The sequence below is a fragment of the Oncorhynchus masou genome, chromosome 23 (assembly GCF_036934945.1).
Source record: "Oncorhynchus masou masou isolate Uvic2021 chromosome 23, UVic_Omas_1.1, whole genome shotgun sequence".
NCBI lineage: Eukaryota > Metazoa > Chordata > Actinopteri > Salmoniformes > Salmonidae > Oncorhynchus > Oncorhynchus masou.
Genome location: NC_088234.1, coordinates 53,129,730 through 53,155,103, shown reverse-complemented (window position 1 = coordinate 53,155,103; position 25,374 = coordinate 53,129,730). Strand labels below are relative to the sequence as shown.

The following is a 25,374-nucleotide window of genomic DNA, read 5'->3' as shown; positions in this document are numbered from 1 at the left end:
TGCAGATGTAGAAGCACGGTGCTAGGAAAAACTCCCTAGAATGTCAGTAACCTAGGAAGAAACCAACAGGAACCAGGCTCTGAGGGGTGGCTACTCCTCTTCTGACCTCTTCTGCCGGGTGGCGATGATAACAAAACATGGCCAAGATGTTCAAACGTTCATAGATGACTAGTAGGGTCAAATAATAATAATCACAGTGGTTGTAGAGGGTGCAACAGGTCAGCGACCTCGTCAGTAAATGTCAGTTGGCTTTTCATAGCTGATCATTCAGAGTTAGAGACAGCAGGTGCGGTAGAAAGAGAGAGTTGAAAACAGCAGGTCCGGGACAAGGTAGCACGTCCGGTGAATAGGTCAGGGTTCCATAGCTGCAGGCAGAACAGTTGAAACTGGAGCAGCAGCACGACCAGGTGGACTGGGGACAGCAATGAGTCATCAGGCCAGCTAGTCCTGAGGCATGGTCCTAGGGCTCAGGTCCTCCAAGAGAAAGAGAAAGAGAGAGAATTAGCAGGAGCATACTTAAATTCACACAGGACACCGGATAAAACAAGAGAAATACTCCAGATATAGCAGACTGACCCTAGCCCCGACACATAAACTATTACTGGAGGCTGAGACAGGAGGGGTCGGGAGACACTGCTGTAATCATTGCATGCTAGGAATATGGGATCAAATACTGACCTTTTGACTACATTATTTATAAGAATCTTTAGGGTGTCAATACTTTGAGACCTACCTTTTTGAGACAAAAATGGTTACTTGTTAAACAAAATCTCTTTCTCTGAGCAATTGTATTAGTATAAAATATAATTTCCCCCCAAAAATGTAGCATACAATATAGCTCAGTATTTGAATGATTTATTTCAGATTATTGCTAATCTTTATCAAGGGTGTCAATAATTGTGGACTCCACTTTATATATTGTTGCTATATTCAATATGAATGCATATATATATTCAAGACTCATGATCAAACCAGTGCTATATCTTTAACCAAAGCCTACAGGTGTGTGTGTGTTTGTTTGTTTGTTTGTTTAAGGAAGCAAGCTAAAGTAATTCCACTCCCGAAAAATAGTAAAGCACCCTTTGCTGTCGCCAACAGTCATCCAATCAGTTTGCTGCCTGTTCTTAGTAAACTGATGGAGAGAATTGTGTTGGGACAAATACAATGCTATTTTCACAGAACAAGTTAACTACTGACTTTCAGCATGCATACAGAGAAGGTAACTCAACTTGTACTGCACTGACTTAGATGACTGATGATTGCTTAAAATAAATGCATAATAAGGTGATCGTTTTAGCTGTACTGTTAGATTTCAGTGCAGCCTTTGATATTATTGATCATAAACTGTTATTGAAAAAACTCACTTTCTTTGATTTAAATATCCTGCCATCACATGGTTGGAGAGTTATTTATCCAATAGATCCCAGAGAGGATTATTCAATGGAAGCTTCTCTAACATCAGATACGTAAAGTGCGGTGTCACTCAGGGCAGTTGGCTTGGGCTGTTACTCTTCTCAATTTTGACAAATTATTTGCCACTTGTCTTACACGAAGCAAGAATCACTGTATGTGGATGATTCCACACTCTACATGTCAGCACCAAAAGCCAATGAGCTCACTGAAATTCTAAATAAGGAGTTATCAGTATCAGAATGTGTGATTAATAATAAACTGGACTTAAATAGGGTGCCTTCATAAAGTATTCACACCCCTCGACTTTTTCCACATTTTGTTGTGTTTCAGCCTGGATTTAAAATGGATTAAATTGAGATGTTTTGTCACTGGTCTACAATGTTTTGTCACTGGTCCCATGGAGCTCAGTTGGTAGAGCATGGTGTTTGCAATGCCAGGGATGTTGGTTCACTTCCCACAGGGGACCTGTATGAAAATGTATGCACTCAATGCTGTAAGTTGCTCTGGATAAGAGCATTTGCTCAATGACTAAAATGTAATACTAAAAGCATTGTATTTGGTTAAAAAATGTAGCTAAGATCTTAACCTCAATGGTTATTGTCCAGAAGCTATTTTTGGTCATAGGAAACAATGGAAGAAATATTGTGTACAAAAAATAAATAGCAGAATTGGTCAGGAGCCCGTAAAACAGCTATCCATTGCAGCGTCAATCTCCATGCAGCACTGGTCTCTCTGCTACTACACTGCAAGCGGTACCGATGCACCAAGGCTATAACCAACAGGACCCTGAACAGCTTCTACCCCCAAACAATAAGACCGTTAAAATTTTATTTTTATTTTATTTCGCCTTTATTTAACCAGGTAGGCTAGTTGAGAACAAGTTCTCATTTGCAACTGTGACCTGGACAAGATAAAGCATAGCAATTCGACACATACAACAACGCAGAGTTACACATGGAATAATCAAAACATAGTCAATAATACAGTAGGACAAAATAAAACAAAAAGTCTATATACAGTGAGTGCAAATGAGGTAAGATAAGGGAGTTAAGGCAATAAATAGGCCATGGTGGCGAAGTAATTACAATATAGCAATTACACACTGGAATGGTATATGTGCAGAAGATGAATGTGCAAGTAGAGATACTGTGGTGCAAGGAGCAAGATAGATAAATAAATAAATACTGTATGGAGATGAGGTAGGTAGATAGATGGGCTGTTTACAGATGGGCTGTGTACAGGTGCAGTGATCGGTGACCTGCTCGGACAGCTGGTGCTTAAAGCTAGTGCGGGAGATATGAGTCTCCAGCTTCAGAGGTTTTTGCAGTTCTTTCCAGTCATTGGCAGTAGAGAACTGGAAGGAAAGACGACCAAAGGAGGAATTGGCTTTGTGCGTGACCAGTGAGATATACCTGCTGGAGCGCGTGCTACGAGTGGGTGCTGCTATGGTGACCAGTGAGCTGAGATAAGGCGGGGCTTTACCTAGCAGAGACTTGTAGATAACCTGTAGCCAGTGGGTTTGGCGACGAGTATGAAGCGAGGGCCAACCAACGAGAGCTTACAGGTCGCAATGGTGGGTAGTGTATGGGGCTTTGGTGACAAATGGATGGCACTGTGGAGAGTTTGCTGCACTGAAAGTAAAGGGGCTGAATAATTTTGCACGCCCAATTTTTCAGCTTTTGATTTGTTAAAAAATTTGAAATATCCAGTAAATGTTGTTCCACTTCATGATTGTGTCCCACTTGTTGTTGATTCTTCACAAAAAATACAGTTTTATATCTTTGTTTGAAGCCTGAAATGTGGCAAAAGGTCGCAAAGTTCAAGGGGGCCGAATACTTTCGCAAGGCACTGTATTTGTAGTTGTCCACGTATTCTAAGTCAGAGCCATCCAGAGTAGTGATCCTGGACGGGCGAGCAGGTGCGGGCAGTGATCGGTTGAATAGCATGCATTTAGTTTTACTTGCATTTAAGAGCAGTTGGAGGCCACGGAAGGAGAGTTGTATGGCATTGAAGCTCGTCTGGAGGTTAGTTAGCACAGTGTCCAAAGAGGGGCCAGAAGTATACAGAATGGTGTCGTCTGCGTAGAGGTGTACCAGAGAATCACCAGCAGCAAGAGCAACATCATTGATGTATACAGAGAAGAGTCGGCCCGAGAATTGAGCACTGTGGCACCCCCATAGAGACTGCCAGAGGTCCGGACAACAGGCCCTCCAATTTGACACACTGAACTCTATCAGAGAAGTAGGTGGTAACCAGGCAAGGAAATCATTTGAGAAACCAAGGCTGTTGAGTTTGCCAATTAGAATGTGGTAATTGACAGAGTCGAAAACCTTTGCCAGGTCGATGAATACGGCTGCACAGTAATGTCTCTTATCGATGGCGGTTATGATGTCGTTCAGGACCTTGAGCGTGGCTGAGGTGCACCCATGACCAGCTCTGAAACCAGATTGCATAGTGGAGAAGGTACGGTGGGTTTCAAAATAGTCGGTAATCTGTTTGTTAACTTGGCTTTCGAAGACCTTAGAAAGACAGGGTAGGATAGATATAGGTCTGAAGCTGTTTGGGTCTAGAGTGTCACCCCCATTGACGAGGGGGATGACCGCGGCAGCTTTCCAATCTTTGGGAATCTCAGACGATACGAAAGAGAGATTGAACAGGCTAGTAATAGGGGTTGCAACAATTTCGGCAGATAATTTTAGAGAGGGTCCAGATTGTCTAGCCCGGCTGATTTGTAGGGGTCCAGATTTTGCAGCTCTTTCAGAACATCAGCTATCTGGATTTGGGTAAAGGAGGAGAAATGGTGGGGGCTTTGGCGGGTTGCTGTGGAGGGTGCCGGTCAGTTGACCGGGGTAGGGGTAGCCAGGAGGAAAGCATGGCCAGCCGTAGAGAAATGCTTATTGAAATTCTCAATTATAGTGGATTTATTGGTGGTGACAGTGTTTCCTAGCCTCAGAGCAGTGGGCAGCTGTGAGGAGGTGCTCTTATTCTCCATGGACTTTACAGTGTCCCAGAACTTTTTTGAGTTAGTACTACAGGATGCAAATTTTTGTTTGAAAAAGCTAGCCTTAGGTTTCCTAACTGCCTGTGTATGTTTGTTCCTAACTTCCCTGAAAAGTTGCATATCACGGGGGCTATTCGATGGTAATGCAGAACGCCACAGGATGTTTTTGTGCTGGTCAAGGGCAGACAGGTCTGGAGTGAACGAAGGGCTATATCTATTCCTAGCTCTACATTTTTTGAATGGGGGCATGCTTATTTAAGATGGTGAGGAGGCACTTTTAAAGAATAGCCAGGCATCATCTACTGACGGGATGTGAACAATGTCATTCCAGGATACCCCGGCCAGGTCAATTAGAAAGGCTTGCTCGCAGAAGTGTTTTAGGGAGCGTTTGACAGTGATGAGGGGTGGTCGTTTGGTCACAGACCCATTACGTATGCAGGCAATGAGGCAGTGATCGCTGAGATCTTGATTGAAAACAGCAGAGGTGTATTTGGAGGGCGAGTTAGTTCTGATGACATCTATGAGGGTGCCCGTGTTTACAGATTTGGAGTTGTACCTGGTAGGTTCATTGATCATTTGTGTGAGATTGAGGGCATCAAGCTTGGATTGTAGGATGGCCGGGGTGTTAAGCATGTCCCAGTTTAGGACACCTAGTAGCACGAGCTCAGAAGATAGATGGGGGGCAATCAATTCACATATGGTATCGAGGGCACAGCTGGGGGCAGAGGGAGGTCTATAGCAAGCGGCAACAGTGAGAGACTTGTTTCTGGAATTTGTGAATTTTTAGAAGTAGAGCTCGAATTGTTTGGGTACACACTTGGATAGTAATACAGCACTCTGCAGGCTATCTTTGCAGTAGATTGCAACACTGCCCTCTTTGGCAGTTCTATCTTGGCGGAAAACGTTTTAGTTAGCGATGGAGATTTCAGTTTTTTTGTGGTTTTCCTAAGCCAGGATTCAGACACGGCTAAGACAGCCGGGTTGGCAGAGTGTGCTGAAGCAGTAAGTAAAACAAACTTAGGGAGTAGGCTTCTAATGTTAACATGCATGAAACCAAGGCTTTTACGGTTACAGAAGTCAACAAATGAGAGCACCTGCGGAGTGGGAGTGGAGCTAGGCACTGCAGGACCAGGATTAACCTCTACATGTCCAAAGGAACAGAGGAGAAGCAGGATATGGGTACGGCTAAATGCTATACGAACTGGCCGTCTAGCACGTTCGGAACAGAGAGAAAAAGGAGCAGGTTTCTGGGCACAATAGCATAGATTCAAGGCATAGTGTACAGACAAAGGTAAGGTAGGATGTGAGTACATTGGAGGTAAACCTAGGCATTGAGTAATGATGAGAGAGATATAGTCTCTAGAAACGTTTAAACCAGGTGTTGTCATCGCTTATGTAGGAGGTGGAACAACATGGTTGGTTAAGGCATACTGAGCAGGACTAGAGGCTCTACAGTGAAATAAGACACTAATCACTAACCAGGATAGGAATAGACGATGCTTATTGATATTAGAGAGAGGCATGCGTAGCCAAGTGAACATGTGGGTCCAGTGAGTGGTTGGGCTGACTGGGAACACGGCGATTCAGATAGTTAGCAGGCCGATACTAACAGTTAGTAGACCGGTGCTAAACAAGCTAGCAGTTAGCAGACCGGGTTAGCAAGCAAGCAGTTAGCAGGGGCTAGCAGTTAGCAGACCGGGGCAGGCAAGCTAGCAGTTAGTAGACCGGGGCAAGCAAGTTAGCCTTTGAGGGACGTCGCGATGGGGGTAAGTCTGTTTTTGCCTCATTGTGCGGTGACGTTGATAGACCAGTCGTGGAGTTAGTAGGGTTCCAAGTAACTCTAGGTAGCTAGAAGGCCTAGCAGGTTAGCAGAATGGGCCTTCAGCGGACATTGCACCTGAGGGGCCTGTTGGAATCCTCGGGCAGATTATGTCGGTATTCCAGTCGTAGAGGATCGGCGGGGTTCCGTGCCCCGTACCGGCAGTAGAAGGGGTCCGGATATTTTAGCCCAGGAGTGGGCTTCAGTGGTAGCACAGGAGCCCTGTCCGGGCTAGCTTCAGGCTAATTGGTGCTTGCTCTGGGATGGAAACGCTAGCCAGGAGTGGTCACCCGGGATTGCGGTTAGCTAGTTGTGAAGATCCATATGAAAATGTTCGGAGTTTGCGGTATGAATCCAGGGATATGGAGAGAAATAGGTTTGTTATGCTCTGGTTTGAGTCACGTTGTTCGAACTGGCGAGAGCTTTCCGAGCTAAAGGTTAGCTGATGACCGCTAGCAATGTTTTGCTAACTGATAGCTGGTAGGTAGTTAGCTGGCTAGCTTCAGTTGAGGGATTCCAGATCCGAAGAAAATAGAAATACTTTAGAAAAAAACAGATCCATGCCTCATTGGGTGAGTCAGGAGAGTATTTAGAATTTGTTTAGAATTATCTAGTCTAGGTAGCTATTTGGTTAACTATTTAACAAACTTTTTTGACTCATCACATGCACCGCTGCTACTGTTTTTTATCCACTTTATTCCTACTTATATGTACATATCTACCTCTTACCTTGCACATCGACTCGGTACTTGTACGCTGTGTATATAACTAAGTTATCATTACTCATTGTGTATTTATTATTACTTTTATTACGTGTTTTACTTTTCTATTATTTATTTGTATCTGCATTGTTGGGAAGGGCCTGTGTGTAAACAATTCATTGTTGTTTATGAAGCATGTTACTAATACAGATTTATTTGAGTTGTACATAAAGGGTGTGACCATTGAGCAAACAGGAAGCTAAACTCCTAGATTGTATGGTCAGTTATCACAGTCAAGTCCTATTGATAAAGTTGCTGGGGAGAGGTATATCTGTACTACAAATATATTCTGCATTTTTTACACAAATCAACTGTACTCGTTCAGGCTCTGGTCTTGTCCCATCTTGATTACTGTCTGGTAATAATGTCAAGAGCAGAAAAGAAAGACCTAGCAAAGCTGCAGCTGGCTCAAAACAGAGCAGCACGCCTTGCCCTTAACTGCACATACAAAAGTAACATCAACAACATGCCAGTCTTTCCTAGTTGAGTGTTACTCTGTTAAATTCCAGATTGTCTGCATAATCATATAACATACAGCTCAGACGCCCATACTTACCCAACAAGACATGTCACCAGGGGTCTTTTCACAGTCCCATGTCCAAAATGAATTCACGGCAACACACAGTATTATACAGAGCCATAATTGCACGGAACTCCCTTCCATCTCCAATGAATGAAGCAAACAGCAAAATTACCTTAAAACAATCGATAAAACATATCGTGGCACAATAGAGACTGAAATGATACACACACACACACCTTATTCTTTAGTTGTATTGTTTGAATATCATTGTATTTTTGCTAAATTTGTGTAACTTTTCTTGTCTATCAGTGTTTTGCTTTGTTACTTGTCGTTTTTGTTTTTGTGTGGTCCCCAGGAAGAATAGCTGCTGCTTCGGCAAAAGCTAATGGGGATCCGAATAAACCAGTGCAAAATTGGCAAAATGTGGAACAACAAAAAAATTTATGGTGTGACAGGAGTTGACCAATTACTGATATTACCTAATTCGGTGAGTTTTTCGCAGCTGTACAGTTTCTCTCTGGTTACCAAGCAGCTCTTATTTCAGGGTGGCAGGTAGCCTAGTGGTTAGAGCATTGGGCCAGTAACCAAAATGGTTGCTAGATTGAATCCCAGAGCTGACAAGGTAAAAATCTGTTGTTCTGCCCCTGAGTAAGACAGTTAAACCACTGTTGCTAGGACATAGTTGTAAATAAGAATTTGTTCTTAACTGACTTGCCTAGTTAAAAAAATATGTATTTTCATCCAAGGAGAAAATCAAGATGACTAACAGACCTATCTTTTTGTTTGCACTCGTTGTTGGATTTCTGAAAATAGAGTGAGTTAAATGGTTCTTAATGAAACATACAGGTAAAAATGGAAATGAGGGATACGAAGTACAGTTCAAGTCGGAAGTTTACATTCACCTTAGCCAAGTACATTTAAACTCAGTTTTTCACAATTCCTGACATTTAATCCTAGTAAAAATTCCCTGACTTAGGTCAGTTAGGATCACCACTGCAGCAAAGCACCCCCACAACATGATGCTGCCACCCCTGTGCTTCACAGTTGGGATGGTGTTAATCGGCTTGCAAGTCTCTCCCTATATCCTTTAAACATAACGAGTCATTATGGCCAAACGTGTCGAACTGCTTTGCTTTATCTTGGCCAGGTCACAATTGTGAATGAAAACTTGTTCTCAACTTGCCTACCTGGTTAAATAAGGGAGAAATAAAAATAAAACAAAAAAAGTTTTAATTTTGTTTCTTCAGACCAGAGGACATTTCTCCAAAAAGTACGATCTTTGTCCCCATGTGCAGTTGCAAACCGTAGTCTGGCTTTTTAATGGCTGTTTTGGAGCAGTGGCTTCTTCCTTGCTGAGCAGCCTTTCAGGTTATGTCAATATTGGACTCGTTTTATTGTGGATATAGATACATTTGTACCTGTTTCCAGCATCTTCACAAGGTCCTTTGCTGTTGTTCTGGGATTGATTTGCACTTTTCTCACCAAAGTACGTTCCTCTCTAGGAGACAGAACGAACGCGTGTCCTTCCTGAGCGGTATGATGGCTGAGTGGTCCCATGGTGTTTATACTTGCGTACAATTGTTTGTACGTGGTACCTTCAGGCATTTGGAAATTGCTCCCAAGGATGAACCAGACTTGTGAAGGTCTACACTTTTTTTGGCTGATTGGCTGATTTCTTTTGATTTTCCCATGATGTCAAGCAAAGAGGCACTGAGTTTGAAGGTAGGCCTTGAAATACATCCACAGGTACACCTCCAATTTGACTATCAGAAGCTTCTTAAGCCATGACATCATTTTCTGGAATTTTCCAAGCTGTTTAAAGGCACAGTCAACTTAGTGTATGTCAACTTCTGACCCACTGGAATTGTGATACAGTGAATTATAAGTGAAATAATCTGTCTGTTAACAATTGTCAGAACAATTACTTGTGTCGTGCACAAAGTAGATGTCCTAACCGACTTGCCCAAACTATAGTTTGTTAACAAGAAATTTGTGAGGTGCTTGAAAAGCGAGTTATAATGACTCCAACATAAGTGTATGTAAACTTCTGACTTAAACTGTATATTTAAAGCAGGTGCTTCCACACAGGTGTGGTTTCTGAGTTAATGAAGCAATTAACGTCTCATCATGCTTAGGGTAATGTATAAAAATGCCAGACAGGGCATTTTGGCTACTATTGCTATGCCCCCATAGGATGACGATGCCCCCATCCACAGGGCATGAGTTGTCACTGAATGGTAGGATGAGCATGAAAATGATGTAAACCATATGCTATGGCCGTTTTTCAACCATCATCAACAAAACACCAAATTATGGAATTTCTCATGTGCGAATGGTGTCGCATCCCTCCAATAGAGTTCCAGACACTTGTAGAATCTATGCCAAGGTGCATTGAAGCTGTTCTGGCTCGTGGTGCCCAACGCCCTATTAAGACACTTTATGTTGGTGTTTCCTTTATTTTGGCAGTTACCTGTACACCCAGTCATCGCCACGACATTGAGGAAAGGCAGTTTTTATTGATTGTGTGAATGCTGCTAATGCATTGTTATATTGGCTTTGTGCATATTTAAACAGTGGATGCCATAGTAATGTTCTTTGTAGATCCGTATATCTACGGTAACTCCCCCTATGCTTCCTCCTTTTCAGATTCTCTGGGTGGTCCCTTCCCCACCACATCCCACCGCTATCACCATAAGCCCACCAAGCAATGTCTGCCCGTCCTGCAGTGTGGGAGCAGCCTGTCCTCTTGTCCCCTGCTCTTCCACCCCAGTGCCAAGGGCTCCCAGATCATCATGGACGTGGCCCAGAGGACCGTCAAGAGGCAAGCCAGCTTCTGCAACGCCATCACCTTCAGCAACCGGTCCATTGCCCTGTACGAGCAGGTCCGCCTCAAGGTATGGACAGACTGGGCAGTGGACCATGGTTATCAGCACACTGTCTTTCCTTCCTTTCTTTTAGCCTAACTGTTTTCCATTTATTTGTTTGTCTGTCTCTCTCACTCACTGTGTGTTTTGCCTTCATTATTCCCCTGATTCTGTGTGGGCCAAAACAGCTTAGCCAAAGTTTCCACTTCACCTATCAGTCCATCTATGTCTCAAGTGAAAGAGCAGGGGAAGCATTGCCATGTGAGCCACTGTTATCTTGCATGGTGAAAGAAGTGTAAATAGAGGTTTTAAATGAGACAAGACAAGAATATCCCATCTGATGATAAACAGACGTACAATATGTGTTTATTTGTGTTGTTGTTTACCATCTGGTTTGTAAAAGTTTTAACATATGGCCAACCATAATGTATTTGGGTAAATCTTAGGTTAACACAACTAATGGAATGGACTTTAGGTCATTCACCAGCTTAACTCCCTTCATCAAAATTGAATTGGGGTGGCAGGTAGCCTAGTGGTTAGTGTGTTGGGCCAGTAACTGAAAGGTTACTAGATTGAATCCCCGAGCTGATAAGGTAAAAATCTGTTGTTCTGCCCCTGAACAAGGCAGTTAACCCACTGTTCCTAGGCTGCCATTGTAAATAACAATTTGTTCTTAACTGACTTGCTTAGTTAAATAAAGGATAAATAAAAAATGGTACAAACCCATTACCTGTTCCCCTCCAGATCACTAAGAAGCAGTGCTGCTGGAGTGGAGCCCTGCGTCTGGGCTTCACCTCCAAGGACCCGTCCCGCATCAACCCAGACAACCTGCCCAAGTATGCCTGCCCAGATCTGGTCTCCCAGAATGGCTTCTGGGCCAAGGCCCTGCCCGAGGAGCTGTCCAATGAGGGTAATGTCATCTCCTTCTGGGTGGACAAGAAGGGTCGTGTGTTTTACCGCATCAATGGCTCCAGCCCCATGCTGTTCTTCAGCGGGGTCCATGCCTCCGAGACACTCTGGGCTCTCATAGATGTCTACGGCCTGACACGAGGGGTCCAGCTACTGGGTAAGTTTCACAGGGAGAGGGGAAAGTGTTATGGGGGTTAATGACGTTCCTTGCCAAATATTCCAATTCATTTTGATGAATTTCCCAAATTGACTAATGACAACAAGTGGTGGTTAAATGTTTAAAATTGTATGTGCTGGTGGGTGTTTGCGTGAGGTTGGTTGTTTGGTGATGTTACTTTTGTACTACTGCTCTACCTTTCCCACACACCATCATTCCAAAATACTCCAATGGAAAAAAGATGGAGAGAGATTAGAGAGGTTGCGTAGTTACACTGTTAGCATAAAGGAAATGCCACCACAGTGGAATTTGAAAACCACTGGAAAACAAAGCATCTATTCTGAAATGCCCTGTTTGATGGGTTTACCCCAAACACTTGAAACTAATTCAGGAAAAGTTTCCCATCCAACAGATTTTGAAAAGTTGAAGAACATTTTTGTAATGTACAGGTAAAGTTTTTTTCACCAGTATCTAAAAATTTACCCAGTTTGAAAGCTGGTTAACTGATTAAAATTGAAAGGAGCGCAGTCAGATTTTTTAAACTGAAAATAACTACAGTGCTGTGAGAAAGTACACTACACAAAATAGTTGATTAGGCTATTTCAGCCACACCCGTTGCTGACGTGCAATCTCCATAGCCAAACATTGACAGTAAATTGAGATGAGCCTGAGGGGTCTTCTAGACCAACATTGCTGCCCCTGCCATTTAAGTAAGATCTATTACATCACTAGGCTCTCTTCCTACACAGATATCAATACAGAAAGGCTTGGTTATTGTAGTCATGAACTGCTGATGTTAATGACTCACTTAGCTAAGGCTCATCCAAAGCCCTGAGAAAAGGTTTTCTCTAATACAGTAGAGCACACCAGCATGGGCGTTTTTGAATTGTTCAGTATATACAGAATATTATCATGGTTGAGTGCCATCTCTATTCAGTATGCTCCTTCATGCAATCGTATACATAACCACAGTGCTTTTAGAGCAGAAATAGAGGGTATTAGGAGTATATTCTGGCAAATAAGTTGGTTGGTGGAGTTGTTTTTACAAGTGATCAGTTATGTTGCAATGAGTCCCGTTGTAGTGAATATGCTGTCTAACTTTCCCCTTTTGGAAATAAATTAATTTAGCTATATTTCAAGTATGTTTTCAATTTTCAAATTAAATTTTCTAGAGTAATAATCAAAGCATGTTTAAAAAGGTTCACTCCTTTTATTTCACAAGGTCAAGCTAACCTTTTTATCTGAAGTTCCTGAATGAAAAGCCTGTTAAGGGAACTAAAACCCTAACACGGAACCCAAACCGGCTGCGCACGTGCGCCATCGTGCATACATTAATTTTGTCCCCCTACACCAAAAGAGATCATGACACGCAGGTTAAAATATCAAAACAAACTCTGAACCAATGACATTAATTTGGGGACAGGTCGAAGAGCATTAAACATGTATGGCAATTTAGCTAGTTAGCTTGCACTTGCTAGCTAATTTGTCCTATTTAGCTAGCTTGCTGTTGCTAGCTAATTTGTCTTGGGATATAAACATTGAGTTGTTATTTTACCTGAAAAGCACAAGGTCCTCTACTCCGACAATTAATCCACACATAAAATGGCCAACCGAATCGTTTCTAGTCATCTCTCCTCCTTCCAGGCGTTTTCATCTTTGAAATTATATGGTGATCCATCCAAACTTTCATTGTATTACCACAACCACGGGCAAAACAGTTTGTCTTTCAATCACCCACGTGGGTATAACCAATGAGGAGATGGCACGTGGGTACCTGCTTCTATAAACCAATGAGGAGATGGGAGAGGCAGGACTTTCAGCACGATCTGCGTCAAAAATAGAAAGGAGTTCTATTTTAGCCCTTAGCATTGCACACGCTCGTTGGCGCGTGAGCGGTGTGGGTGCAATAAATGAATAACATGGATTTCTACATTTTATTTTGTGACGCTCACGCACTTAATGTGTCCTGTCTGGTCAGCATGTTAAGTCTCAGCAAAGAGCTGCTGGCAAAATGCACGAAAGTGCTGTTTGAATGAATGCTTACGAGCCTGCTGGTGCCTACCATCGCTCAGTCAGACTGCTCGATCAAATCATAGACTTATTTATAACATAATAACACACAGAAATACGAGCCTTGGGTCATTAACATGGTCGAATCCGGAAACTATCATCTCAGACAAGATGTTTATTCTTTCAGTGAAATACGGAACCGTTACGTATTTTATCTAACGGGTGGCATCCATAAGTCTAAATATTCCTGTTAGATTGCACAACCTTCAATGTTATGTCATAATTACGTAAAATTCAGGCAAATTAGTTTTCAACGAACCAGGCGGCCCAAACTTTTGCATACACCCTGACTTTGCGTGTAATGAATGCAAGAGAAGTGACACAATTTCACCGGGTTAATATTGCCTGTGAACCTGGATTTCTTTTAGCTAAATATGCAGGTTTAAAAATATATACTTCTGTGTATTGATTTTAAGAAAGGCTTTGATGTTTATAGTTAGGTACACATTGAAGCAACGACTGTCCTTTTTTGCGAATACGTACCACATAGATTAAATGCAACGCAGGACATGCTAGATAAACTAGTAATATCATCAACCATGTGTAGTTAACTAGTGATTATGATTGATTGATTAATTGTTTTTTATAAGATAAGTTTAATGCTAGCTAGCAACTTACCTTGGCTTACTGCATTCGCGTAACAGGCAGGCTCCTCGTGATGCAGGTGGTTAGAGCGTTGGACTAGTTAACTGTAAGGTTGCAAGATTGAATCCCCGAGCTGACATGGTACAAATCTATCGTTCTGCCCCTGAACAAGGCAGTTAACCAACCGTTCCTAGGCCGCCATTGAAAATAAGAATGTGTTCTTAAGTGACTTGCCTTGTTAAATAAAGGTGAAAAAAAAGAAGTTTGGCCAAATCGGTGTCCAAAAATACCGATTTCCGATTGTTATGAAAACTTGAAATCGGCCCTAATTAATCGGCCATTCTGATTAATCGGTCGACCTCTAGATTCAAGGTCTTGAACAACATTCTGGCCTTAAATGTCCATGTACTCTTATCTCCACCGGTACAGCCAGAAAAGGACTGGCCACCTCTCAGAGCCTGGTTCCTCACTAGGTTCCTTCCTAGGTTTCTGCCTTTCTAGGGAGTTTCTCCTAGCCACCGTGCTTTTTCATCTGCATTACTTGCTGAGTTTTAGGCTAGGTTTCTTTATAGCACTTTGTGACATCTGCTGATGTAAAAAAAAAAGCTTTATAAATTGAATGCCCATGATGTTGGAATGAGATGTTCGACGAGCAGGTGTCCACATACATTTGATTATGTATTGCATTTGCCCCCTTTCTGATTTTCAGTTTTTTATATTTTTTAATACTGAATGTTATCAGATCATCAACCAAAACCTAATATTAGATAAAGGGAACCTGAGTTTACAAATAACAAATAAAATTATTTTAAATATTTAGTTAACAAATTTATGAAACGCCCAATTCCCCTTTGTGAAAAGGTAATTGCCCCCTTACACTCTAACTGGTTGTGCCACCTTTAGCTGCAATGACTGCAACAAAATACTTCCTGTAGTTGTTGAACAGTCGCTCACATCACTGTGGAGGAAATTTGGCCCAGTCTTGCATGCAGAACTGCTTTGTGGGTTTTCAAGCATGAAAAGTTATACTTTCACCCAAAAAAGTTATACTTTTGACTCATCTGTCCATAGAACATTCTTCCAAGAGTATTGGTGATCATCCAGGTGCTTCCCGATGCTTTTTGGCAAACTTCAGTCAACATTTTGGACGACATGGGTTCCCATTATGCCTGGCGAAAACCAAACACTGCATTCCACAGTAAGAACCTCATACCAACAGTCAAGCATGGTGGTGGTAGTGTGATGGTTTGGATGCTTTGCTGCTTCAGGACCTGGATGACTTGCCTTAAAACCTCTACAGGATTGGTGGGTCCCTAGTGGGACGGTTGAGCTAACGTAGGCTAATGTGATTAGCATGAGGTTGTAAGTAACAAGAACATTTCCCAGGACATAGACATATCTGATATTGTCAGAAAGCTTAAATTATTGTTAACGACATCACGGTACACGTTCCCCAAGGGCACCCCCCCCCCCCAAGCTCAACTCAAAAGATGGCGCACAGAATGCAAAAATATTCTTAGAAATATTTAACCTCCACACATTAACAAGTCCAATAGCTCAAATGAAAGAAAAACACCTTGTTCATCTACCCAGCGAGTCAGATTTCTAAAATGTTTTACAGCGAAAACATAGCACATATGTATATCAAACCACCACTAGGACACATACAATATGTAGCCATATTGTCAAGCAAAAAACACAATCACAAACGCAGGATTAAAAGAAAAATAATTCACTAACCTTTGAAAATCTTCATCAGATGACAGTAATAGGACATGTTACACAGTACATTTATGTTTTTTTCAATAATATGCAATTTATATCCATAAATCTCCGTTTACATTGAGCCATGTTCAAAAAATGCTACAAAAATGTCCTGAGAAATTATACATAGCTCCGCCAGATAACGCCAGATAACAGCAATACACATCATAAATATACATGTTCTACATATAGTTAGAAATATACACTGCTTCTTAATGCAACCGCTGTGTTACATTTATTTTTTACGTTACAGAATTCGTTCACTAGGCACTAATCTGAGACGGCGCTCAGACATAAGCAATATTCCTCCACTATGTTGGAGTCAACAGAAACACAAAATTACAACGTAAATATTCCCTTCCCTTTGATGGTCTTCGATCAGAATGTAGTGGAAGAAGTCATACTTACCCAAAACATCGTTTGGTTTCAATTCGTGTGTCTTTGTATTAGCATATGCTGCAAGTTCCAGCTGAAATGCTACCAAAAATTACTTCTGGTCACGAACAGTTGCGCATCAAAACTTAAAAATTACATATTATATGTCGACTAAACTGGTCAAACTAAGTGCAGAATCAAGCTCTAGGATGTTCTAAGCGTACTAAACAATTGGCGATTCGACCGAATGAACGCAACTCTTCTCAAACTAAATGGAACAAAAGAATAGGCTGTATACAATTGCGCCAGGACGCACAGATATTTTCCAGTGACACGTCACTATTTTGCCCGCCAACCGGTTAAAGCTCGCGGGATTTTCTCCATTACTCGCCCCATTGAAAGAACACAGCACGCTGAACACACAGAAACTGTTCCCAGATCCGTAGCTGGTTGGGAAGGGTGGGGGCGATGACGTCAAAGTTGGGGTAACTTTCCTGATGAGAGAGAGAGTTTGGGAGAATGGCTGCCCTGTGAGTTCTGCTTTACATACAGACATAATTCCAACGGTTTTAGAAGCTTTAGAGCGTTTTCTATTCAATAATAATTATTATATGCATATATTAGCAATTTTGGACAGATTGTTTTTCTGTTTACTATGGGCACGCAATTCCTCCAAAGGGGGCAGTATTGTGCATAGCCTTAACAGGTTTTAATATAACTGCACTGTCCAATGTACAGCAGCTATTACAGTGAAAGAATACCATGCTATTGTTTGAGGAGAGTGCACAGTCATGACCTTGAAAATGTATTAATAAACCAATTAGGCACATTTGGGTAGTCTTGATACAAAATTTTGAACAGAAATGCAATGGTTCATTGAATCACTCTAAAACATATAGTGGCCAAAATCTAAATTGCGCCTGGGCTGGCATAATACATTATGGCCTTTCTCTTGCATTTCAAAGATGATGGTACAAAAAATACTCTGTTCTTTTACCAGATCTAATGTGTTATATTCTCCTACATTAATTTAACATTTCCACAAACTTCAGTGTTTACTTTTAAATGGTATCAAGAATCTACATATCCTTGCTTCAGGTCCTGAGCTACAGGCAGTTAGATTTGGGTATGTCATTTTAGGCGAAAGAGAATTCTACAGGATAATTTCAGGCCATCCATCTTTGAGCTGAAGCTGAAGCACAGCTGGTCATGCAGCAATACAATGATCCAAAGCACCCAATCAAGTGTACATGAAAATTGTTAAAAAGCAACAAATTTGAAGTTTTGGAATGGCCTAGTCAAAGTCCAGACCTAATCCCAATTGAAATGTTGTGGTAGGACTTGAAACGAGCAGTTCATGCTTGAAAACCCACAAATGTTGCTGAGTTAAAATAGTTCTGCATGCAGGAGTGGGCCAAAATTCCTTCACAGCGATGTGAGAGACTGATCAACAACTACAGTAAGAGTTGCAGTAAGGGTTACAGTCATTGCACCTAAAGGTGGCACAACCAGTTATTGAGTGTAAGGGGCTAATTTATTTTTCAAACAGGGTAATTGGGTGTTGCAGATCTTTGTTAATTTAAATAAAATAAGTATATATTTTTTGTTATTTGTAAGCTCAGCTTCCATTTATCCAATATTAGGGTTTTGTTGAAGATTTGATAACATTCAGTATCGAAAATATGCAAAAAGGAGAAAATCATGAAGGGGAAAATACTTATAGTGGTAGTATCTCTTCCTAGATTTTGCTTAATCCTAAATTGCTCTTGTCAGAGTACAATTTTGTTTACTAAACATAATCATCACCCCTCATGGAATTAACTTTCAAACATCCCAATAATTCAATCAACATGGACTCATTTCAAATAATGATCCTCCCTCTCTATAAGGAATGGAGGCTGTCATCACCATTAATATAAATAGAAAAGGCTCCCATATATTATAGATAATACCATTTAAACTCATTTCTGGCAGTACTAGTTGACAGCAAGCAGTGTGCTATCTGCTGTTGGGCTGTTTGGTATCCAGCGCTAGAGTGAGACTATCTGTAGTTCAGTGGGCTCGCGAAGAGCTGTGATGACACACTGTGCATAGCTCTTGTTCCTCGACAGACATTAAGGAAAGATGATGTCAGGAAAATGGCATGACTGAAGCCATTTTCCCAGACAGGAGAACAAATACAGTGTTCTCACTCAGCTAAGAAAGAGAATGTTGTGTTAGCACTGGGGAAATCACATCTTCAGCATTGGATCTCCAGTCGGCTTTGTGTCTTTACCTAAACATAATCATATACAATCCCCATTTTAACAGTGATCTACAAACATTCCATTTCAAATATATCCTAGATTTAAAAAAAATTGAATGTCCAAGTAGATTCTGCCTTTTGTTGTAGGTTTTCAGAACAGCAGCTCTCCATATTACTGTTACCTACGAGAGACTCAAGCCTTGTTGCCCCCTACATGTCTACACTGAATATACGTGCCTACACTGACCTACAGAAACAGCAGAGCAGCCTTAGCACTCAGTCAGCTGAAGGGTACTTCACTATCAGGCTTCTTCTATAGCCTAAGAACGTCACCAGTCAAGAGCATGGTATATCTCAAAGCCCTAGTATTGCCCCGTTGGCCGCAGTTCAAGCAGCACTTAGTGCCTGAAATATGGGGCGGCCACATCAAAGACTGCCCCGGTGAACTGGCACATGTGCTCAGTTTCCTAACGGGGGACATTTTGATTCTTAATGATGCTTAGACTAGGAGCTGACATTAACGCTAAGCCAGCTGATAAAGACAGACACATTTCACCTGTTGTGCGTGAAGCTATTTATCATACAATCTGTCGGGAGGTTGGTCCTATAGACTGGCTCCAGCTGTTTTCTGCAGGGACCAAATGGGGCGAGTTTAGCGAACAAACAATGCTTTGGAATAAGTGATTTTGGTTGTTCAAGTAAACACGTTAAACAAATGGAAAATGTGGGAAATGAATGAGGACCATTTTCACATTGATTCCACACTTTATAGTCTCTGGTGACCTACATTACGTGATATATATATATATATATATATCTCAGGAAATGTATAAAATATGAGTAGCTTAAAATTGTATCTAATGTGACCAATTCCATCTCCTAAATCTTGAGCAGCTCCACCACCGAGCCCTGACTCTCTTCCATCTGCGTGACAATATCTTGTCTTCAAATAAACTTCAATCCAATTTTCACTCTGTGTTCCAGTCAGAGATGCATACTCAGTCTCGGTGCATAACTGTAGCTACCCATTTCCTCTCTGGTGCCTTGCCTTTCACGTTTGATGGATTGATTTTAAAAGTGTCCCTGATCACATGTCTGGCCAGATCAGTGTAACTGTAGCAGTTCCTCAGTACCAGCCCCAAGGAGACTCTGTGCTATAAATGCATTTCCCATCATATTTGTTGTGGGGTGAGACTTGAGTGATGTGGGTAGTGGCACAACGCTATAGTCTAAGATACCGTAGATCGTGTGTGTAAAAAAAAAAGCAGTACTGTAGAGAAGGAGTGGAACGTACTAGAGTTGAATAAGTCACTGCCTGTTCAATTCAGTTCAATTCCACATCATATGCAGACACCATTGCTCCTAGGGTCATGTAGTGATCTGGGACTTTGTTTTAACATGTCACATAGAGATAAAGGAAACAAATTTCTGCATTAAATCAAATCAAGCTTTTTTCATAAAGCACATTTCAGACACGGAATGCAACGCAATGTGCTTCACAGGAAAATAAAACATATTTAAACATCTACTACACAACAAACATAAGAGGATGAAAAAACTAAAGAATAACAATAAAAACTGAAATGCTAAGGAAAAGCAAAGCTAAAAATGTGTGTGTTTTAAGATCTCTTTAAAATGTGGCCACAGTTTCGGCCACCCTCAGGTCCTCTGTTAGGCTATAACAGAGGCTGGGGGCATAGTAACTACAGGCTGCATCTCCACTAGGCTTTGGGTTAGTTAAAAGGCCAGTGCCAGAGGACCTGAGGGACCTACTGGGTACATAACTCCAAAAGCATGTCTGACATGTATTGGGGTGCACAATCGTAAATTGATTTAAAAACCAATAGAAGAATCGTAAAAAATTCTAAAACTCACAGAGACCGGTGTAATGTGTGATCTCCGTCTGGTCTTGGTCAGTACTCACTCTACAGCATTCTGTATGTTTTTGCAATTGACCAAGGACTTTTGTGGGTAGACCAGACAGGAGAGCATTACAGTAGTCCAACCTGCTTGTAAAATAAGCATGGATGAGTCTCTCTGTATCAGCCTGAATATACAGAACATTAGTAGTACATAAAATATCCAAAGAATATATTTCTGTTGAATTGACCAATGAGTTCAGTGATTTCGGGCTGTTATCTTGTTTTTAGTACCAGTAGTGGTGTTCATGTTGTCTGCCTTCATGGGGTGTTACGACACAGGATCTAAGGATATCTAGTTCTGTTTCCTCTAAGGCTGCTACAGTAACAGGGCAGTGTAGCTCAGTAGCTAGCCACCCTTGTGAGAATTCAAAGGTGATCCAGAGACTGGTGAGACTACTTGAAAGCCGAGATGGTGTTGCATAACCAGTGAAGCTAAATTAATCTGCCGGAATCAAACTGAGCCTGAGGGCTCTTCTAGACCAACATTGCTGCCCCTGCCATTTAAGTAACATTTGTTACATCACTAGGCTCTCTTCCTACACAGATATCAATACAGAAAGGCTTGGTTATTGTAGTCATGAACTGCTGATGTTAATGACTCACTTAGCTAAGGCTCATCCAAAGCCCTGAGAAAAGGTTTTCTCTAATACAGTAGAGCACACCAGCATGGGCGTTTTTGAATTGTTCAGTATATACAGAATATTATCATGGTTGAGTGCCATCTCTATTCAGTATGCTCCTACATGCAATCGTATACATAACCACTATGTTTTTAGAGCAGAAGTAGAGGGTAATAGGAGTTATTTTTACTAGTTATCAGCTACTATATGTTGCAATGAGTCCCGTTGCAGTGAATAACTTTCCCCTTTTGGAGAGAAATTAATTTAGCTGTATGTCAAGTTTGTTTTGACTTTAAAATAGTCCAGTTTTCTAGAGTAATGATCAAAGCATGTTTAAAAAAGGTTCACTCCTTTTATTTCACAAGGTCAAGCTAACCTTTTTATCTGAAGTTCCTGTATGAAAAGCCTGTTATGGGAACAAAACCCTAAGTCTCACCCTGATTAGATGAATCAGAGAGTTCATGTCAGAAAAAGGTAACGGCACCCCTAAATATAATGATTCAGGTCATAATACACTATATATACAAAAGTATGTGGACACCCCTTCAAATTAGAGGATTCAGCTTTTTCAGTCACACCCGTTGCTGACAGGTGTATAAAATCAAGCACTCAGCCATGCAATCTCCATAGACAAACAAGGCCTTACTGAAGAGCTCAGTGACTTTCAACGTGGCACTGTCATAGGGTACCACCTTTCCAACAAGTCAGTTCATCAAATTTCTGCCCTGCTTGAGCTGCCCCGGTCAACTGTAAGTGCTGTTATTGTGAAGTGGAAACGTCTAGGAGCAACAAGAGCTTAGCCGTGTAGTGGTAGGCCACATAAGCTCACAGAACAGGATTGTTGAGTGCTAAAGCGCGTAGCGTGTAGAAATCGTCTGTCCTTGTTGCAACACTCACTACCGAGTTCCAAACTGCCTCTGGAAGCAACTTCAGCACAATAACTGTTCGTCGGGAGCTTCATGAAATGGGTTTCCATGGCCGAGCAGCCGCACACAAGCCTAAGATCACAATGCACAATGTCAAGTGTCGGCTGGAGTGGTGTAAAGCTCCCCACCATTGGACATTGGAGCAGTGTAAATGCTTTCTCTGGAGTGATGAATCACGCTTCACCATCTGGCAGTCCGACGGACAAATCTGGATTTGGCGGAGGCCAGGAACATGCTACCATGCTACCATAGTGCATAGTGCTGTTTTTTATTGTTCAGGCTTGGTCCCTTAGTTCCAGTGAAGGGAAAGTTTAATGCTACAGCATCCAATGACATTCTAGACAATTCTGTGCTTCCAACTTTGGCAAGTTTGGGGAAGGCTCTTTCCTGTTTTTAGCATGACAATGCCCCCGTGCACAAAACGAGGTACATACAGAAATGGTTTGTCGAGATCGGTGTGGAAGAACTTGACTAGCCTGCACAGAGCCCTGACCTCAACCCCATCAAGCACCTTTGGGATGAATTGTAACGCAGACTGCGAGCCACGCTTAATAGCCCAACATCAGTGCCCGACCTCCCTTATGCTCTTGCTGCTGAGTGGAATCAAGTCCCCGCAGCAATGTTCCACATCTAGTGGAAAACCTTCCCAGAAGAGTGGAGGCTGTTATTACAGCAAAGGCAGGACCAACTCCATATTAATGCCCATGATTTTGGAATGAGGTGTCCACATACTTTTGGTCATGTAGTGTACCTCCCTTTCGTGGCTGAAAATGGTGGGAAATCACACATCTTTTTAACGACATGAACGGATTATGTTCTAATCTGACTGAAACCAAAGTTCTGTTTTATAACACAACCGTTTGTTTATGGGACAATCATAGAATTAGGAATTGGAATAATTTAATAGGATCTCTATAGATGCAGTGAAGGGGTCAATGGAGCACAGATGTTCCATTGACCAGATTGGCACACATTCAACAAATCTGATCTAACAAAGTGGATATTCATCAAATCTGTCATTATTCATTGTTATTATTTCTGTATTGTAACAGGCCCACAATGTGGTTACTTAAGTCCGATTTGGATATATTTTTCTGTTTTCGCTGCATGTAGAAGTTGTCCCTTTTCAGGTTTAGAAGAAGTGACTGCTAAATGCTAACTCCTGTTCGTATGATCTGTTTAGCATAGCTAGCATACAGAAATTGGTGGTGGTAGTCAGTCATTTTTAACTGTAATACAGTTGGAAATTATGACATGAACCTGTGATGGCGTTGACGTCCATACAAGCGTTAATGTCATATTTTTACCTCAACATAGTGTGAAATACACATACTGTATAAACAATAGCCTAAATGTAAGCACATTTTGCTGGGGGACAATGAGGAGACTCTGAATCTTTCCCCCACGGTCCTTTCCCCCATGTGTTTCCATGGCAATTCCATTGTTTTGGTCGATTTCAATTTACCTCTTTACCATATCTATGGGAACAATGCTCATGAGACTGTGGCATTCAGGTAGTGTCTCACAGGCAGGGTTGCCAGGTTTAGTTAAAATTGACCTCTGAAAACCTGCACAAGGCCTGAAAACTCCCAAATGTTTTGCAGTAAGAGAAGAGCTTTCACATTTATCCAATAAACCCTTTTTATTGAGCGAATTAAGAAGGAATATCAACGTCATTTTTAACAACGTAGCCGAAGAAGCAAAATGTGGATTTCCATTAATTATTGCAAGTTTAAGAATGTCGCGAGAGAAGATAAATCACCCTTATTAAACTCTCCCGATCATTTTAATGAATGTATGTCGATGTAACATGTTTTGACTGCTATGATTAAGCAACATGGCCCAAGAAGGTGTGGTATATGGCCAGTATACATATACCACAAAAACATATACCACAAAGAACAGCCCTCAGCTGCCGTGATATACTGGCCATATTTCACAAACCCCTGAGGTGCCTTATTGCTATTATAAACTGGTTACCAATGTAATTAGAGCAGTAAAAAAGCATGTTTTTGTCATTCCCCTTGTACATATAGGATATACCATGACTTTCAACCAATCAGCTTTCTTGGCTCAAACCACCCAGGTTGTAATTGTAAATTAATCCCATTTGTGCATGTGCATAACTATAGATAAACCTGACAGAGTTTGAATGATGAAAGTTGGACAAAGGATCTCAATCTCTGTGCAAGAAACCTTTGGACAAACTTCAAAAAACAAATGTTAGGCTATTTTCTGGCAATTGTGGCATTATTATGTGCCAGATGTTAAGAGTACAAACTGTTATAAATGGCGTATTTGCGAGATTGAATTGTAATTTCAACAGGCATAGGATACAAAAAATCTGCGTTTTATAATTGTAACTCAACTTCGCCATGGTTTGCTGAGCTAGATGCGGGTAGCCTATAGCCCCTGATAGGCCAACATCTAATTTCAGGGGAAAGTCCACAAACTGACATTAAATGTGGAGAATGATACATTTGCGATTGAGCTGTGACAACGATAATAATGAATCACTTCCGATTTAATTAACTAAACATGGCCATTTAAAAATGGCATAATACTACAAGGCTACAGCAACGGACTCCGGCCTCAAACCTGAACCTATAGGGGAGGGTCCGGGTGGGCATCTACTCTCAGTGGGGCTCCGGTGCGGGATGCAGACCCCGCTCCGCTTAAGGCTCCCCCCACTTCGGTGGCGCATCTGGTGCTGGGATCGTCGCCAGGGCCTCCGGTCCGTAGATCGTTGTTGGGGACTCCAGGCTAGGAACCCACCCTGTAAGCTCCGGACTGGGGACCGTTGCTGGAGGCTCCGGACTGCGTGGATCAGGCACAGGACGTACTAGGCTGGAGACATGCACTGGAGGCCGGGTGCATGGAGCTGGCACAGGATATACTGGACCGTGGAGGCGCACTGGAGTTCTGGAGCGTATAGCTGACACAATGCGTACTGGCTGGATGCTCACCCTAGCCAAGCAACTGTGGGGTGCTGGCACAGGACGCACTGGGCTGTGAAGGCGTACCGGAGACACAGTGCACAGAGCCGGTGCAGGATATCTTGGGCCAAAGAGGCGCACCGGAGACCATGAGCGCTGAGCCGGCACAATCCGTCCTGGCTGAATGCCCACTCTAGCACGGCAAATGCGGGGAGCTGGCACAGAGCGCACCGCATAACACGGTCCCTGACCGGTCACACGCTCCCCACGGTAAGCACGGGGAGTTGGCTCAGGTCTAAACCCTGACTGACCTGAATCTCCCCGTGTGCCTCCCCAAAATATTTTTTGGACCTGCCTCTCAGGCTTCCGTCATTGACGTAACTCCTCGTATCGTCGCCGTTCCTCTTTCGCTGCCTCCATCTGCTCCCTTGGACGGCGATACTCTCTGGCCTGCGCCCAGGGACCTTCTCCATCCAGGATGTTC

At 42.1% G+C, this 25,374-nt stretch overlaps 1 protein-coding gene across 1 annotated transcript in view; it reads left to right on the top strand.

Moving 5' to 3' along the window:
- The window catches only part of LOC135511041 (E3 ubiquitin-protein ligase NEURL1-like), a 58,173-nt gene that overhangs the window by 3,983 nt on the left and 28,816 nt on the right, over window positions 1-25,374 (top strand). The window contains exons 2-3 of the mRNA XM_064932514.1: window positions 10,164-10,411; window positions 11,126-11,447. Of these exons, the coding sequence (XP_064788586.1) occupies window positions 10,164-10,411; window positions 11,126-11,447 (570 nt within the window). The remainder of the gene's footprint in view (window positions 1-10,163; window positions 10,412-11,125; window positions 11,448-25,374) is intronic.